This window comes from Schistocerca serialis, chromosome 10 (genome assembly GCF_023864345.2).
Source record: "Schistocerca serialis cubense isolate TAMUIC-IGC-003099 chromosome 10, iqSchSeri2.2, whole genome shotgun sequence".
Lineage (NCBI taxonomy): Eukaryota > Metazoa > Arthropoda > Insecta > Orthoptera > Acrididae > Schistocerca > Schistocerca serialis.
Window position 1 is genome coordinate 181,265,695 of NC_064647.1, and position 17,296 is coordinate 181,282,990.

The 17,296-nt window shown below is 46.8% G+C and overlaps 1 protein-coding gene across 1 annotated transcript in view; it reads right to left on the reverse strand.

The window, feature by feature from the left end:
* Window positions 1-17,296, reverse strand: part of LOC126425178 (luciferin sulfotransferase-like) — a 207,069-nt gene that overhangs the window by 14,726 nt on the left and 175,047 nt on the right. Inside the window, exon 5 of the mRNA XM_050088132.1 lies at window positions 7,536-7,656. Within this exon, the coding sequence (XP_049944089.1) occupies window positions 7,536-7,656 (121 nt within the window). The remainder of the gene's footprint in view (window positions 1-7,535; window positions 7,657-17,296) is intronic.

Genomic DNA, 17,296 nt, shown 5'->3' on the forward strand with positions numbered 1-17,296 from the left:
AGCGTGTTTGGTTTTCCGATGCGGCTATATTTCACGTTTGTGGTTCAGTTACCAGCGATAATGCCCGGATCTGGGGATCAGAAAATCCTTATGGCGAATGAGAATACATCAACGACAGTGCAAAGCTTAATGTGTGTGTATGTCAATGTGTGATCGAGTGGTTGACCCGTGTTTCTTCCTCGAAAGCAATGTATGTGGATATATTTACCGAAGTATGTTGGTGAATTATGCTGTTCCCCAGCTACAGGATATGCTAGATACCATTGTCTTTTAGCAAGTTGGCATTCCGCCTCATTCGGCTCTAAAAGCCCTCTATTTTTTTTTATTGAAATCTTCCGCAACAGGCGGTTGGCAGAGACGACCCAATTCCATGGCCCCCCAAAGTCACTTGACATTACCCTCTCAGGTTTATTTCTTTTGGGGTCCGTGAAAGATTATAAAAAACAGTGGTATCCGATACTGTGGCATTGCAACAACGCATCAGACTTGCCGCTGGCACAATATTACGGAGACATGGCTTAGCCACAGCCTGGGGGATATTTCCAGAATGAGATATTCGTTCTGCAGCGGAGTGTGTGTGAGTCGTGCTTGGGTAACTCAGTTGGTAGAGCACTTGCTAGTGAAAGGCAAAGGTCCCGAGTTCGAGTCTCGGTCCGGCACACAGTTTTAATCTGCCAGGAAGTTTCATATCAGCGCACACTCCGCTACATGTTGCAGCATGTGTGGCAAGCGATTGAATTCCGGCTTGATGCGAAGGTTGGAACCTTAATAGTGGCAACTATTTATTTACAGCTCGTAGAAAGTAGATACATGTTTCAAAGTTTTACTGACCTTCAAAGTAGTCACCAGCATTGTGTATAACCCGTTGCCAACAATGTGGAAGTCGTAGGATACCCTCAGCAGTGCCAGTTGTGTTGACAGTTCGAGCGGCGCGGTCTATTGCCCGACCAATTTGTAGCAGTTCTGAAGCGAATGCCGTGAAGTGTTTCCTTCAGTTTAGAAATCGAGTTGAACTCACGAGGGCTTAAGTCAGGGGAGTGCAGTAGGTGATATAGCACTTACCAGCCCCATCAGTCAAACAAATCAGTAACAGCTTGCACTGTATGTGCTTGAGCATTGTCTTGCAAAATGATGGTCAGATCCTGCAGAAAGCGTCATCACTGAAGTCTCTAAGCTGATCGTAGATTGTGTTCCAAAAATGAACAGCATAGAGACAGAAGTGATGACACTTTCTGCAGGACCCCTAATATCAGCACGCAGAAGTGCCGCAACACGACGTGGCATGGACTCGACTAATGTCTGAAGTAGTGCTGGAGGCAACTGACACCATGAATCCTGCAGCGCTGTTCATAAATTTGTAAGAGTACGAGGGGGTGGAGATCTCTTCTGAACAGCACGTTGCAAGGCATCCCAGATATGCTCAATAATGTTCATGTCTGAGGAGTTTGGTGGCCAGCGGAACAATGTTCCTCTAGCTGCTGTGTAGCAATTCTGGACGTGTGGGGTTCGCATTGTCCTGTTGGAATTTCCCAAGTCCATCGGAATGCACAATGCAAAATGGACATCAATGGGTGCAGGTGACCAGACAGGATGCTTACGTATGTTTCACCTGTCAGAGTCGTATCTAGACGTATCAGGTGTCCCATATCAAACTTCCTGGCAGATTAAAACTGTGTGCCGGACCGAGACTCGAACTCGGGACCTTTGCCTTTCGCGGGGAAGTGATCTACCAACTGAGCTACCCAAGCACGACTCACGCCCCGTCCTCACAGCTTTACTTCCGCCAGTACCTCGTCTCCTACTTTCCAAACTTCACAGAAGCTCTCCTGCGAACCTTGCAGAACCAGCACTCCTGGAAGAAAGTATATTTCGGAGACATGGCTTAGCCACAGCCTGGGGGATGTTTCCAAAATGAGATATTCTCTCTGCAGCGGAGTGTGTGTGAGTCGTGCTTGGGGAACTCAGTTGGTAGAGCACTTGCCAGTGAAAGGCAAAGGTCCCGAGTTCGAGTCTCGGTCCGGCACACATCTTAATCTGCCAGGAAGTTTCATATCAGCGCACACTCCGCTACAGAGTGAAATTCTCATCTGTCCCATATCACTCCAACTGCACACGCCCGACACCATTACTGAGCCTCCACAAGCTTGAACAGTCCCCTGCTGACATGTGGCGTCCATGGATTCATGAGGTTGCCTCCATACCTCTACATGTCCATCCGCTCGATACAATTTGAAAGGAGACTCGTCCGACCAGGCAACATGCTTTCAATCATCAACAGTCCAATGGTAGTGTTAACGAACCCAGGCTAGGCGTAAAGCTTTGTGTTGTGCAGTCATCAAGGGTATACGATTGGGGCTTCGGGTCCGAAAGCCCATATCGATGATGTTTCGTTGAATTGTTGTCACACTGACACGTGTCGATGGCCCAGCATTGAAATCTGCAATGATCTTCGGAGTGGTTGCACTTTGTCGCGTTGAACGATTCTGTTTAGTCGTCGTTGGTCCCGTTTTTCCAGGATCTTTTTCCGGCCGCAGCGATGTCGGAGATTTGATGTTTTACCGGATTACCGGTATTCACGGTACACTCGTGAAATGGTCGTACGAGAAAATCACTTCATCGCTACATCGGAAATGCTGTGTCCCATCGGTCGTGCGCCGACTATAACACCACGCTCAAACTCGCTTAAATCTTGATAACCTGCCATTGTAGTAGCAGTGACCGATCTAACAACTGCGCCAGACACTTGTTGTCTTACATAGGCGTTGCCGACGGCAGCGCGGCATTCTGTCTGTTTACATATCTCTGTATTTGAACGTGTTTCTTTGCGGCTACAGTGTATTAATCCTGCTCGCTTTGCGCAAAGCGAGGAGGCTAACCTCCACAAGTAAACTCAAGACAGACAAATGTCAGTTACTGCGCTACAGGGAAAGTGCAGTTTCTCGCTTTATTGGTTAGCTGAAACTATCCACATACTGGATATAAGAACTGATGGATTACCTATCGACGTATAGTCCTGGTTGACACCTGGTTACACAGTATAGAGAAGACAGGCAGATTCCAAACGAAAGAAGCGTGATAGGAAGAAAAAATAAGAGCAAATAAAAATGTCAAAACAATGATGAAAACGACGTTGCAAAGGATTAGAAAAAAATAGATTTAAAATGATTAATTGATAAAAAATTAAATCCAAAAATTTTGAAAACATCTGATGATCTTCCACTCAGCAGTAATGTACAGGGTGGGGCAAACAGAAATGGCCCAGACGAACTGACACGACTGGGCGTGAATGTATGCGTACAACCACAGCCTGTGACGCGCACACGACATGTACGCGCGCCATGTGATGCACACCGTTTCAGAGCAGAGTTCGGGCTGTCAAGAGTGGGTTGAAAAGGATGATGGTACTCACATTGAAGCAGCGGTGGTTGTTTTAAGTTATGTGACAACAAAGTCGTGGAAACGGTGTGGTCACTTGTTTGCTGAGAAGTTTAATGGTGTCAAAGTGGTAGCAAAGAGTGTCATGCAAACGCTTTGTCCGAAAATGACGTCAGACAGGATCTGTTTTGAGCAAGTCAAAAAACATTTCTAAATGTGCCCGCACACCAGAAAATGTGCCTGCAGTTCACCAGAAAATGCTTCAGAGTCCTGCCAAATCAATACGATACCTCTTGCAAGAGAATGGCATATCACATCGATTGTGCAGATGAATACTCCACCTGGACCTGCACGTGTCTCCCTACCGAGTGCCCGTTTTTCATACATTAAAACCAGCAGATGGTCCTCAGCGCCTCCAGTATTGCGATTGGCTGTTCGCTGAGATAACATGAATGGCTTGGACATGAATTTTATCTTTATGTTTGATTAAGTCTGGTTTCACCTGAGTGGTTATGTCTACTCACAGAATCACAGGTTCTGGGAAGCGATGCATCCGCATACTTTCCACGAAACACCACTGCACGATCAGAAAGTTGAGGTTTGGTGTGCACTATCTGCACGCTCCACTATTGGCCCCATCTTCTTTCATCAGACACAGAGTTTAGCGAGTTACATTGCCAGCCATTTGAAACCACTAGCAACTTTAACGGAGGAGGGAAAGACCTACAGTTACTTCCAACAGGATGGAGCAGCTGTCCATACAGCGAGCCAAACCTTGGAACACATTTAGACGATCTTCGAGTCTGATAGAGTAGTTAGCAGAGATCAGTCTGGTCATGGCCCTATGGTCATGACCATACAGGTCACCTGATCTGTCTAAGATGTCTAGCTGGCCGTCCAGATCACCTGATCTGTCTAAGGTGTCTAGCTGGCCATCCAGGCCACCTGATCTGTCTAAGGTTTCTAGCTAGCCATCCAGCTTACCTGATCAGTCTAAGGTGTCTAGCTGGTCTGGTTACCTGATCTGTCTAATTTGTGTAGCTGGCCATCCAGGTCACCTGATCTGTCTAATTTGTGTAGCTGGCCATCCAGGTCATCTGATCTGACTGTCTAGCTGGCCGTCCAGGTCACCTGATCTGTCTAGGTGGCCATCCAGGTCACCTGATCTGTCTAAGGTGCCTAGCTGGCTGTCCAGGTCACCTGTTCTGTCTAAGGTGTCTAGCTGGCTGTCCAGTTCACCTGATCTGTCTAAGGTGTCTAGGTGGCCATCCAGGTCACCTGATCTGTCTAAGGTGTCTAGCTGTCCGTCCAGGTCATCTGATCTGTCTACCGTATCTAAGGCTTCTAGCTGGCCATCCAGGTCTCCTGATCTGTCTAAGGTTTGTAAGATGTATCGCAACAAGTCTCTTATCTTCAACAACTGCAGCAGAACATTTCGGATGAGACTGCAGCAATTCCAGCAGTCCAATTTCGATCCACCTTGAGCGACTTGCTGACCAGGGCCCAAAAGCGCCAAGAGATGAATGATGGTCACTTTCAACATGTGCTATAGTCAGGTTAGTACTGCATTTCCTTTCCTCTGCCGTGTTACTTCGTTCGCTGGAACTCTGTTCTCCAGGCCACTTTTATTTGCCCCATTCAGTATTTTAAGCACTACTTTATGTCACCACTCTGCATTAGTCCGCCATAATTATAACTCTGCAGAACCAGACGCAACAGTGGTTTGCTGACTTCAAAATTTTTGGCCTCACGCAGCTCTGTATGAAGTTTCTCTAATGTAGGCTGATCTCTGTGATGATGATAAACGAAATATATTGAATCATATCTCCCACGAAAAGCGTTTGCGAGTACCGTGTATGAAACGTATTTCGTTGCCACCGTTGTGTGTGCGTTGTTTTTGATGTAGTTACCATGTCTGATGAATTGGGAAACAAAAGAGACAGACACGAATTACAGACACATCAAGAAAAAAAAATCCAAGCAAGGAATTGGAAATGAACTGACGTTGTTGTGGCAGTTTGGCAACGGTAAACAGTTCGGCGTGATGCTGAGCGCTCTGATTGGAGGAAGCAAGCTCCAAGGCGTGAAGTGTCCACTGGCAAGCAATTTTACTCAGACTATGCGCTGAGGTGTCTCACGGGATAGCGATGGCGGTGGTATCGCATACGCAAGGTATAAGAGGGTGGTGCATTGATGGAGCGGTAATTTGCACTGAGGTGATTCATGTAAAACGTTTTCGGAGGTGATTGTGGCCCCAGGACAGGAATTAACACACTTTGAACTCAGAATGGTAGTTGGGGCTAGATGCTTGGGACATTCCATTTCGTAAATAGTTACGGAATTCCACAGTGTCAAGAGTGCGGCAACACAGCTGCCGATGTCTTTAAATTAACTACCGAGAGCAGCGGCGTTTGTGTAGAACTGTCAGAAATCAATGTGGGCACTACGACGATCGTATCCGTTAGAGCAGTGTGACGAAATTTGGCGTTAATGGGCTGTGGCAGCAGACAACCGAGGCGAGTGCCTTTGCTGACAGCACATCGTCTGCAGTGCCTTTCCTGAGCTCGTGACCGTATCGGCTGGAGCCCAGACGACTGTAAAACCGCGAACTGGTCCCGATTTCAGTTTGTAACAGCTGATAGCAGAGTTCGAGAGTGGCGCAGGCGAAGCCACGGACCCGAGATGGCAACAAGGCACTTTGCAAGCCGGTGGTGGCCCCGTAATGGCCTGGACTGTGTTTACATGGAACCGATCGTTGACCATTTGCAGCCATTCACGGACTTCTTGCTTCCAAACAACGATGGAATTTTTATGGATGATAATGCGCCGTGTCACTGGGCCGCAGTTTTCGCTATTGGTTTGAACAACATTCTGGACAGTTCGAACGAATGATTTGGCCACTCAGATCGCCAGACATGAATCGCAACAAACATTTAACGCATATAATCGTGATGCCACTTTCTGCATAAAATCATGCACAGGCAACACTTTGGCAATTACGAGGATCACTCCAGAAGAAATTCACACTATTTTTGTAGAAATACAGTTACATTCTGCATTTGTGAAAGTTTTACAGTGTGCAGATACACGCTTCCCGCTTGTTTTCAAACTTAGTTCAACCTGTTCCCGTGAGTGGCGCCGTCACAGAATGTCTTCAAGATGGCTGCTACACTTGACGTTCCTCAGAAAGAACGTGCTGTCATAGAATTCCTGTGCTGTGAAAACGAGACGGTGGGAAACATCCACAAGAGGTTGAAAAAGGTGTACGGAGATGCTGCTGTCGATCGCAGTACAGTTAGTTGGTGAACAAGCAGGTTACGTGATGAAAGTGGGCACGGCAATGTTGAGGATTGTCCTCGCAGCGGCAGGCCTCGTACTGCACACACTCCAGACAGTGTGTGAGAGTTAACGAATTGGTGACTGTTGACAGATGCATCACTGAAGAAACTGCAAGTTCGACTGAGTCGTGTTCGACCACATCGGCAAAAGCAGGATGTTTTGCTGTTGCACGACAATGCACGGCCACATATCAGTCAAAAAACCATGGAAACGATCGCAAAACTCGGATGGAAAACACTGGAACACCTGCCTTACAGTCCTGACCTGGCTCCATGTGGCTATCATCTCTTTGGGAAACTGAAAGAATCTCTTCGTGAAACAAGTTTTGAAGATGATGCCTCCCTTGTGCGCGCTGCCAAACAGTGGCTCCAACAGGTTGGCCAGAATTTTACCGTGCGGGTATACAGGTGCTGGTTTCAAGATGGCGAAAGGCAGTTGAGAGGGATGGAAATTATGTGGAGAAATGAAAATATTGTTCCTAAAGGATGTATCTACACACTGTAAAACATTCAAACATGTAGAATAAAAGATGGATTTTTTTTAAAAAAATAGTGTGCATTTCTTTTGGAGTGACCCTCGTATGTTTCAGTACTTTTTCAGCGCCTTGTTGAGTCCAGGTCACGTCGAGCTGTTGTACTAAGCCGGGCAAAAAGAAGTCGACACTGTGTTAGGTGGTATCCCATGACTTTTGCCTCCTCAGTGTAACGTACACGATGGCTCGTTCCACAAACATAAAGATTGTCCTCCTTCGCGGGATATGCAGACACGGTAACTGAATGAATGAATAGATAGGCAAAAGATCCTGCCAAGAGACTACTTACGTAAGTCTTCAGTGAAGAACTGCGCGAACTCATCCAGCGACATGGAAACGTCGCTCCACAGGTTGTAGTGGTGATAGTAGGAAACAATGGTATCCTTCACGTTGCGGACGACGTAGATGATCTGAAAGAAAGGATATCAGCACACTGACCCAACCTTCAAGAAGATCAATTAATCAAAGTTTGTGCTCAGGATATTTTTAAAAAATATACGAAAATCTGTGACGAAAAAATTGTGGAAAGCTGGATAAGCTGGCCACCATAGGGAAAATGTTGTTTGTCTCTGACATCTTGTCACAGATTACCACATGAAATATAACTTTATAAACTGTTAACTTTCTGTAACTATAAAACACTTCTACGCCACTGGCAATTAAAATTGCTACACCAAGAAGAAATGCAGATGATAAACGGTTATTCATTGGACAAATATATTATACTAGAACTGACATGTGATTACATTTTCACGCAATTTGGGGGCATAGATCCTGAGAAATCTACCCAGAACAACCACCTCTGGCCGTAATAATGGCCTTGATACGCCTGGGCATTGAGTCGAACAGAACTTGGATGGCGTGTACAGGTACGGCTGCCCATGCAGCTACAACACGATACCACAGTTCATCAAGAGTAGTGACTGGCGTATTGTGACCAGCCAGTTGCTCGGCCACCATTGACCAGACGTTTTCAATTGCTGAGAGATCTGGAGAATATGCTGGCCAGGGCAGCAGTCGAACATTTTTTGTTCCAGATAGGCCCGTACAGGACCTGCAACATGCGGGCGTGCATTATCCTGCTGAAATGTAGGGTTTCGCAGGGATTGAACGAAGCGTAGAGCCACGGGTCGTAACACATCTGAAATGTAACGTCCACTGTTCAAAGTGCCGTCAATGCGAACAAGAGGTGACCGAGACGTGCAACCAATGGCACCCCATACCATCACGCCGGGTGATACGCCAGTATGGCGATGACGAATACACGCTTTCAATGTGCATTCACCGCGATGTCGCCAAACACGGATGCGACCATCATGATGCTGTAAACAGAAACTGGATTCATCCGAAAAAATGACGTTTTGCCATTCGTGCACCCCGGTTCGTCGTTGAGTACACCATCACAGACCCTCCTGTCTGTGATGCAGCGTCAAGGGTAACCGCAGCCACGGTCTCCGAGCTGATAGTCAGTGCTGCTGCAAACGTCGTCGAACTGTTCGTTCAGATGGTTGTTTTCTTGCAAACCTTCCCATCTGGTGACTCAGGGATCGAGATGTGGCTCCACGATCCGTTACAGCCATGCGAATAAGATGCCTGTCATATCGACTGCTTGTGATACGAGGCCGTTGGGATCCAGCACGGCGTTCCGTATTACCCTCCTGAACTCACCGATTTCATATTATGCTAACAATTATCGGATCTCGACCAACGCGAGCAGCAATGTCGCGATACGATAAACCGCAATCGCGATAGGCTACAATCCGACCTTTATCAAAGTCGTGATGGTACGCATTTCTCCTCCCTACACGAGACATCACAACAACGTTTCACGAGGCAACGCCGGTCAACTGCTGTTTGTGTATGAGAAATCGGTTGGAAACTTTCCTCATGTCAGCACGTTGTAGGTGTCGCCACCGGTGCCAATCTTGTGTGAATGCTCTAAAAAGCTAATCATTTGCATATCACAGCATCTTTTTCTTGTCGGTTAAATTTCGCGTCTGTAGCACGTCATCTTCGTGGTTAGCAATTTCAATGGGCAGTACTGTATTATTATTTAAATCATCTCTTTGTAATGGAATAGTGATGTTATGTCAAAGTCTGCAAAATGCCACTTTGTCTGCTAGGTAGGGCAAAGTGGCCAGAGACAGTGAAAAGGAAGAAATAACACTTGTATGAAATCGTATCTGGTTTACTAACGCTTATATTTGTATTTCTCTTCCTAAACTGCGTCGTCCAGTCCTTGCCTGCCATTTTAATTTCTGTGTTACATTATTCTCATGAAATGACCCGCCAGGTTAGCCGAGAGCGCTAATGCGCTGCTTCCTGGACTCGGGTAGGCGCACCGGCTCCGGTTCGAATCCACCCGGCGGATTAACGACGAAGGGCCGGTGTGCCAGCCACCCTGGATGTGGTTTCTCCGCGGTTTTCCGCATCCCACTAAGTGAATACTGGGCTGGTCCCCACGTCCTGCCTCAGTTACGACTCGGAGACATTTGAAACACGTTCGTACTATTTCATGATTTACACTAGACGCAGACAGCTGGGGCACATTGATTCCGTCTCGGGGGGTACATGGCGGCAGAACGACCATCTGGCCGCCCCTTCAAACTAACCATGCCAAATTCGATGTAACCGTGCCGACCCTACGCACACTGTGGGATTAAGGCGCTAGCGATAGATTATTCTCCAAAAGTGCTAGTTTGCGTAAATCACTTTCTGTTTGCCCCAATACATTCGTTCCACGTCAAAAATACACTTAGGACTTTTTCCTCTTACATTTGGTTAAACGGTCTGCTCAAGTTTCCAAGAATCTAGGGGTGTTTCTTCTGACACTGAACAGTTTTGCTGCTGTAGGAGACAGCATCTTTTCGTTTCTTGTAGCATCCAATGCCTGTTGCATAGCTTGGGAATGCCTTGATAGTTGCAGTGATTTTATTAAATAATTTGTGGTCTCTTAATATACTCGGAGCCCTGTGATAAGTGAATATAGCCACTCGGGGTAGCCGCGTTTTCTGGGGCGCCTTGCCATGGTTCGCGCGGCTGCCCCCGTCGAAAGTTCGAGTCCTCCCTCGGGCATGGGTGTGTGTGTGTGTGTGTGTGTGTGTGTGTGTGAGTGTTGTCCTTAGCGTAAGTTAGTGTATGTTAGCTTAAGTAGTGTGTAAGCTTAGACGGCCGGCCGCGGTGGTCTCGCGGTTCTAGGCGCGCAGTCCGGAACCGTGCAACTGCTATGGTCGCAGGTTCGAATCCTGCCACGGGCATGGATGTGTGTGATGTCCTTAGGTTAGTTAGGTTTAAGTAGTTCTAAGTTCTAGGGGACTGATGACCACAGCAGTTGAGTCCCATAGTGCTCAGAGCCATTTTTTTTTAAGCTTAGACACCGATGACCTCGGCAGTTTGGTCCCATAGGAACTTACCACAAAATAAAAAAAAACAAAAAAAACCAGTGAATATAGCGTTTCACTTCACCAAGTTGTCGCTACAATAATGCCTTAGTATTCCTATTTTCTCAAATTCTGTTATCTTATTATTCATTGCATTGCCTCGAAACAAGACAAATACATTTCAAAATATATGTTCGGACGAAGTGGCCAGTGAATACGAAATTACACAACGTAGGCAATTCATAAGCACGTAATTTTTAAGCCTAAAATATAACTTTGAATGAGCAGTGTAACAATATACACTGAAGCGCCAATGAAACTGGTATAGGCATGTATATTCAAATGCAGAGATACGTAAACAGGCAGAATATGGCGCTGCGGTAGGCAGTGCATATAAAAAACAACAAGTGTCTGGCGCAGTTGTTAGATCGGTTGCTGCTGCTACAAAGACAGTTTATCAAGATTTAAGCGTGTTTGAATGTGATGTTATAGTCGACACACGAGCGATGGGACACAGCATCTCCGAGATAGCGATGAATTCCGGGGTTTCCCGTGCCACCATTTCACGAGTGTACCGTGAATATCGAGAATCCGGCAAATCATCAACACTCCGTCATCGCTGCGGCCGGAAAAAAATCCTGGAATATCGGGGCCAACGACGACTGAAGAGAATCGTTCAACGTGACAGAAGTGCAACGCTTCCGCAAATTGCTGCCATCAAAAAGTGTCAGTGTGCGAACCATTCAACGAAACATCATCGATATGGATTTTCAGACCCCAAGGCCCACTCCTGTACCCTTGATGACCGCACGACACAAAGCTTTACGCCTCGCCTTGACCCATCAACACCGACATTAAACTGTTGATGACTGGAAACGTATTTCCTGGTCGGACTAGTCTCGTTTCAAATTGTATCGAGCGGATCGGACGTGTACGAGTACGGAGACAACCCCATGAATCCATGGACGCTGCATGTCAGCAGGGGACTGTTCAAGCTGGTGGAGGCTCTGTAATGTTGTGCAGCGTGTGCAGTTGGAGTGATATGGGATCACCGATACGTCTAGGTATGACTCTTACAGGCGACACGTACGTAAGCAACCTATCTGATCACCTGCATCCATTCATGCCCATTGTGCTTTCCGACAAACTTGTGCAATTCTAGCGAGACAATGCGACACCCCACACTTCTAGAACTGCTACAAAGTGGCACTTCCGCTGGCCACCAAACTTCCCAGACATGAGCACTATTGAGCATATCTGGGATGCCTTGCAACGTGCTGTTCAGAAGAGATCTCGTACGGGTTTATGAACAACCCTGCAGTATTCATGGTTCCAGTTCCCTGCAGCACTACTTCAGACGTTAGTCGAGTCCATGCCACGTCGTGTTGCGGCACTTCTGCGTGCTCGCGGGGAGCCTACACGATTTAGGCAGGTGTACCAGTTTCTTTGGCTCTTCAGTGCATTTCACAATAGAATTCCAGGAGAAAGATACGACGCGGCACGAGGTAATTACTTGGATGAGACTGAAATCGGTAGATGTGATGTACATTTAGAGACAAAAAATGATAACAATGTCAGAAAATTGAATGATTTATTCAAGAGAAGTAGCTTCACAAATTGAGCAAACAAATGACGCCCTAGTTCACCTCTGTCCCACATGCAAGCAGTTATACTGTTTGGCATTGATTAATTAAGTTGTCAGATGTTCTTCTGTGGGGTATGGTATCAAATTCTGTTCAACTGACACGTTAGATGGTCAAAATCCCGAGCTGGTTGGAAGGATCTTCCTATAATGCTGCAGGAGAGCTTCTGTGTAGTTTGGAAGGTAGGAGACGAGGTACTGGCAGAAGTAAAGCTGTGAGGACGGGGCGTGAGTCGTGCTTGGGTAGCTCAGTTGGTAGCTGACACGGTAACTCAGCGTGTTCGTGAGAGGGTTAGCTGCCCTCTGTAATAAAAAGACTAAGTTAATGGATCAACGACGAACTGAACCGGGTGTCTTGCGACGTCCGCACCTAGCAGGTAGAACAAACAAAATGAGACTAAAAAAAAAAAAGAAAGAAAAAATAAGAAAAAAACGTTGGTAGAGCACTTGCCCGCGAAAGGCAAAGGTCCCGAGCTCGAGTCTCGGTCCGGCACACAGTTTTAATCTGCCAGGAAGTTTCATATCAGCGCACACTCCGCTGCAGAGTGAAAATCTCATTCTGGATCCATTAAACTCTGATTCTAATGCTAGATCCCATATGTCCTCCTTATCGACAGCGATTTCATCTTTTATTCCCATGTAGCCGGCCAGTGTGGCCGAGCGGTTCTAGGCGCTTCAGTCTGGAACCGCGAGACCGCTACGGTCGCAGGTTCGAATCCTGCCTCGGGCATGGATGTGTGTGATGTCTTTGGGTTAGTTCGGTTTAAGTAGTTCTAAGTTCTAGGGTACTGATAACCTCAGATGTTAAGTCCCATAGTGCTCAGAGACATTTGAACCATTTCATTCCCTTGTAAGACGGTTCTACCGCTTCGTAGATGCTGACAGAATACTCTTTCTACCTACCCGCTGTCTCCTCTGTGTTTAACAGTGTAAAAACTTTCACATGCACAGGTTTTGAATCGATACTACTGACGACAACATCTTTTTCAGTTTCTTCAGAAGTTTTCCTGTAGCCATTTCGCCGTAGCTTCCGTGCACTTCTTATCGATTTCATTCCTTAATGATATACCTATTTCTATATATTTCTTTGGATTTCGTTATTTTACTGACTGAGGTGACAAAAGTCCTAATGTCGTGTCGGACGTCCTTTTACCCAGCGTTGTGCAGCAGCTCCACGTGACATGGACTCAAGTCCCCTGCAGAAATATTGAGCCATGCTGCCTCTATAGCCGTTCATAATTGCGAAAGTGTTACCAGAGCAGGATATTTTGCACGAACTGACCTTTCGAATATGTCCCATAATTGTTCAGAATGTTGTTCAAACCAACGATTGCGGCCGAGTGACATGGCGTATTGTCATCCATAAAAAATCCACTGTTGTTTGGGAACGTGAAGTCCATTTATTTAATCGTATGGCTAGGTCCCCCCGTCGGGCAGGCCGTTCGCCAGGCGCCGGTCGTTCAATCTCACGCCACTTCGGCGACCTGCACTCGATGAGGATGATAGGGTGATGATGAGGACAGCACAGTCCCTGGGCGGAGAAAATTCCGCGACCCAGCCGGGAATCGAACCCTGGCCCAGAGGATTGACAATCCGTTACGCTGACCATTCAGCTTCCGGGGGCGGACGTGAAGTCCATGAATGGCTGCAAATAGACTCCAAGTAGCCGAACATAACCGTTTCCAGTGAACAATCGGTTCAGTTGGGCCAGAGGACGCAGTCCATTCAATGTAAACACAACCCACATCGTTATGGAGCCATCACCAGCTTGCACAGTGCCTTGTGGACAACTTGGACTGACGGATTCGTGGGGTCTGCACCACACTCGAAAGCTACAATCAGCTCTTACCAACTGAACTCGGGACTTACCTGAGCCGGCCGTTGTGGCCGAGTGGTTCTAGGCGCTTCAGTCTGGAACCGCGAGACCGCTACGGTCGCAGGTTCGAATCCTGCCTCGGGCATGGACGTGTGTGATGTCTTTAGGTTAGTTAGGTTTAAGTGGTTCTAAGTTCTAGGGGACTGATGACCACAGATGTTAAGTCCCATAGTGCTCCAAGCCATTTGAACCATTTGACGTATCTGACGAGACCACAGTTTTCCGGTCGTCTAGGGTCCAACCGATATGGTCACGAGTCCAGAAGAGGCGCTGCCGGTGATGTGCTGTTCGCAAAAAGGCATTCGCCTAGGTCGTCTGCTGCCACAGCCCATTAACGCCAAATTTCGCCCCCGTGTCCTAATGGATATGTTCGTCGTACGCCCCACATTGATTTTTGCGGTTGTTTCACGCAGTATAGATTGTCTGTTAACACTAATAACTCGACACAAACGCCGCTGCTCTCGGTCAAGTGAAGGCCGTTTGGTTCTTGGCACATTGCTGACGCTGTGGATCACGGAAATTGTTCGTCTAGCTCCAACTACCATTCCACGCTCAATGTTTGTTAATTCCCATTGTGACGCCACAATGACGTTTTCATATGAATCACCTGATCACAAATGACAGTTCTGCCAATGCACTGTCCTTTTACACCTTGTGTGCGCGATACTCCTCCGATGTGTATATATGTGCATATCGCTATCCCATGACCCGTCACCTAACTGTAAATCAATAGAAGTATTTCTCCGCAGTTACTTTTCTTATACCTATATTTTGTTTGCACACTTTTGCGATTACCTTCTTTAGCAGTGTCCACTCCTCATCAAATCACTGTAGTATTCATTTTAGAGATATATACTGTACACGCAAACCAACTCGATACTCGGAGCAGTGGCTGGTGGGAACAACCCTAAGGCATTTCTCATTTACATTCGCTCCCATCAGCCACCACGCCGAGTGTCAGCTTAGTCTGCGTGTGATGACGATGATGTTTGGATTGTGGGGCGCTCAACCGCGCGGTTATCAGCACCCGTATAAATTCCCAACCTTTTCTCAGTCCAATCTTGCCACTTGCATGAATGATGATGAAATGATGGGGACAACACAAACACCCAGTCATCTCGAGGCAGGTGAAAATCGCTGACCCCACCGGGGACCCCGTGCTCGGGAAGCGAAAACGCGACCGCGAGACCACGAGCTGCGGACTAGTCTGCGTGTGTAGTACACCCATAGAAAACTTGTCACTTCTCAAAATTTCAATATCTCACTTCCACAAACAAATATTTCCTGGCGATTTTCTTGTATCTAATGAAACGTTTTCAAGTCTCAAGCATCTGTGATGTAATATACAAGTATGCAGACTGAAGAGACGAATGAAAATTTGCACCTCTAAGTTTAGGAGGATTACCAAGTAGCCTGAATCGTGAATGGGAATTTTTATTGAGGAGGGAGTCGTGCTAGGGTAATCCATGCAGTTGTGCAAAGCCACTGTCCCAGGGTGGCGTAGTGGTTAGCACACGTGCCGAGTGAGCCCGGAGATATGGGTTCAAATCCCGGTCTTGGTACAAATTTTCATTCGCCGCTTCACTCCGCACATAGACATCATAGAATTATTTATACTTCGACCTATCTACGCCATTTCTGAAATGTGGCCTGAGTTGTATCACCTCCTAGATACGCCTTATAATCCAGTAACCAGTTCCAGAAACCGGCTGGTATATTCCCGTGTCTTTTTGCGTTTTCACTGACTGCTATTATAGTTTCAGAATTTGCGTTTTGTTTTGCAGTGCTTTTCTCATCTTCCCCTTCGGCACCCCTCTCCTGAAGCTCGAAGTGCGGGACTAATCCGGAATGATTTGCCAATGGAGAGGTTATCAGAAGACACTTTTTCAGTTACATGCCACATGACTTACGGATAAAAGATAGTACTTTGACGTCCATTGCCTTCTGTATCCTTATGCAGTTGGTCAGTGCATCCTTAGACCAAATGCCTTCAGGCGCCCTAGCTGGTGATTTTTTCTCCAGATCCAAGCAAATGCTGGCAGCTAACGCGGAGCCGAGGAGCTTTATATTGGCAATTAAATATCAGGCTCAAATGTAACCGAACGATCCGGAAGAATCAGTGTGGGAACAAGATGGATACTGAGGTAGTACTGAGGAATGACGACGTGAGTTTGAAGTTATCTAGGGCTATAGATACTACGATAATAAATGACACAATATGAAGTTCAGATGAAAGAGAATGGACGTCTCCAAAAAGGGAAATCACTGGAACTGGACAGGAAAAATATCGGCTGGTTATAATTAAACTTTCGTATTTAACACTTTATAACATGGAAACTACACTACTGGCCATTAAAACTGCTACACCAAGAAGAAATGCAGCTGATAAACGTGTATTCATTCGAGAAATATGTTATACTAGAACTGACATCTGATTACATTTTCACGCAATCTGGGTGCATAGATCCTGAGAAATCAGTACCCAGAACAACCATCTCTGGCCGTAATAACGGCCTTGATACACCAGGGCATTGACTCTGAGCTTGGATGGCGTGTACAGGTACAGCTGTCCATGCAGCTTCAACACAATACCACAGTTCATCAAGAGTAGTGACTGGCGTATTGTGACGAGCCAGTTGCGCGGCCACCATTGACCAGACGTTTTCAATTGTTGAGAGATTTGGAGAATGTGCTGGCCAGGGCAGCGGTCGAACATTTTCTGTATCCAGAAAGGCCCGTACAGGACCTGCAAGATGCGGACGTGCATTATCCTGCTAAAATGTAGGGTTTCGCAGGGATTGAACGAAGCGTAGAGCCACGGGTCGTAACACATCTGAAATGTAACGTCAACTGTTCAAAGTGCCGTCAATGCGAACAAGAGGTGACCGAGACGTGTAACCAATGGCACCCCATACCATCACGCCGGGTGATACGCCAGTATGGTGATGACGAATACACATTTCCAATGCGCGTTCACCGCGATGTCACCAAACACCGATGCGACCATCATGATACTGTAAAAAGAACCTGGATTCATCCGAAAAAATGACGATTTGCCATTCGTGCACCCAGGTTCGTCGTTGAGTACACCATCGCAGGCGCTCCTGTCTGTGATGCAGCGTCAAGGGTAACCGCAGCCACGGTCTCCGAGC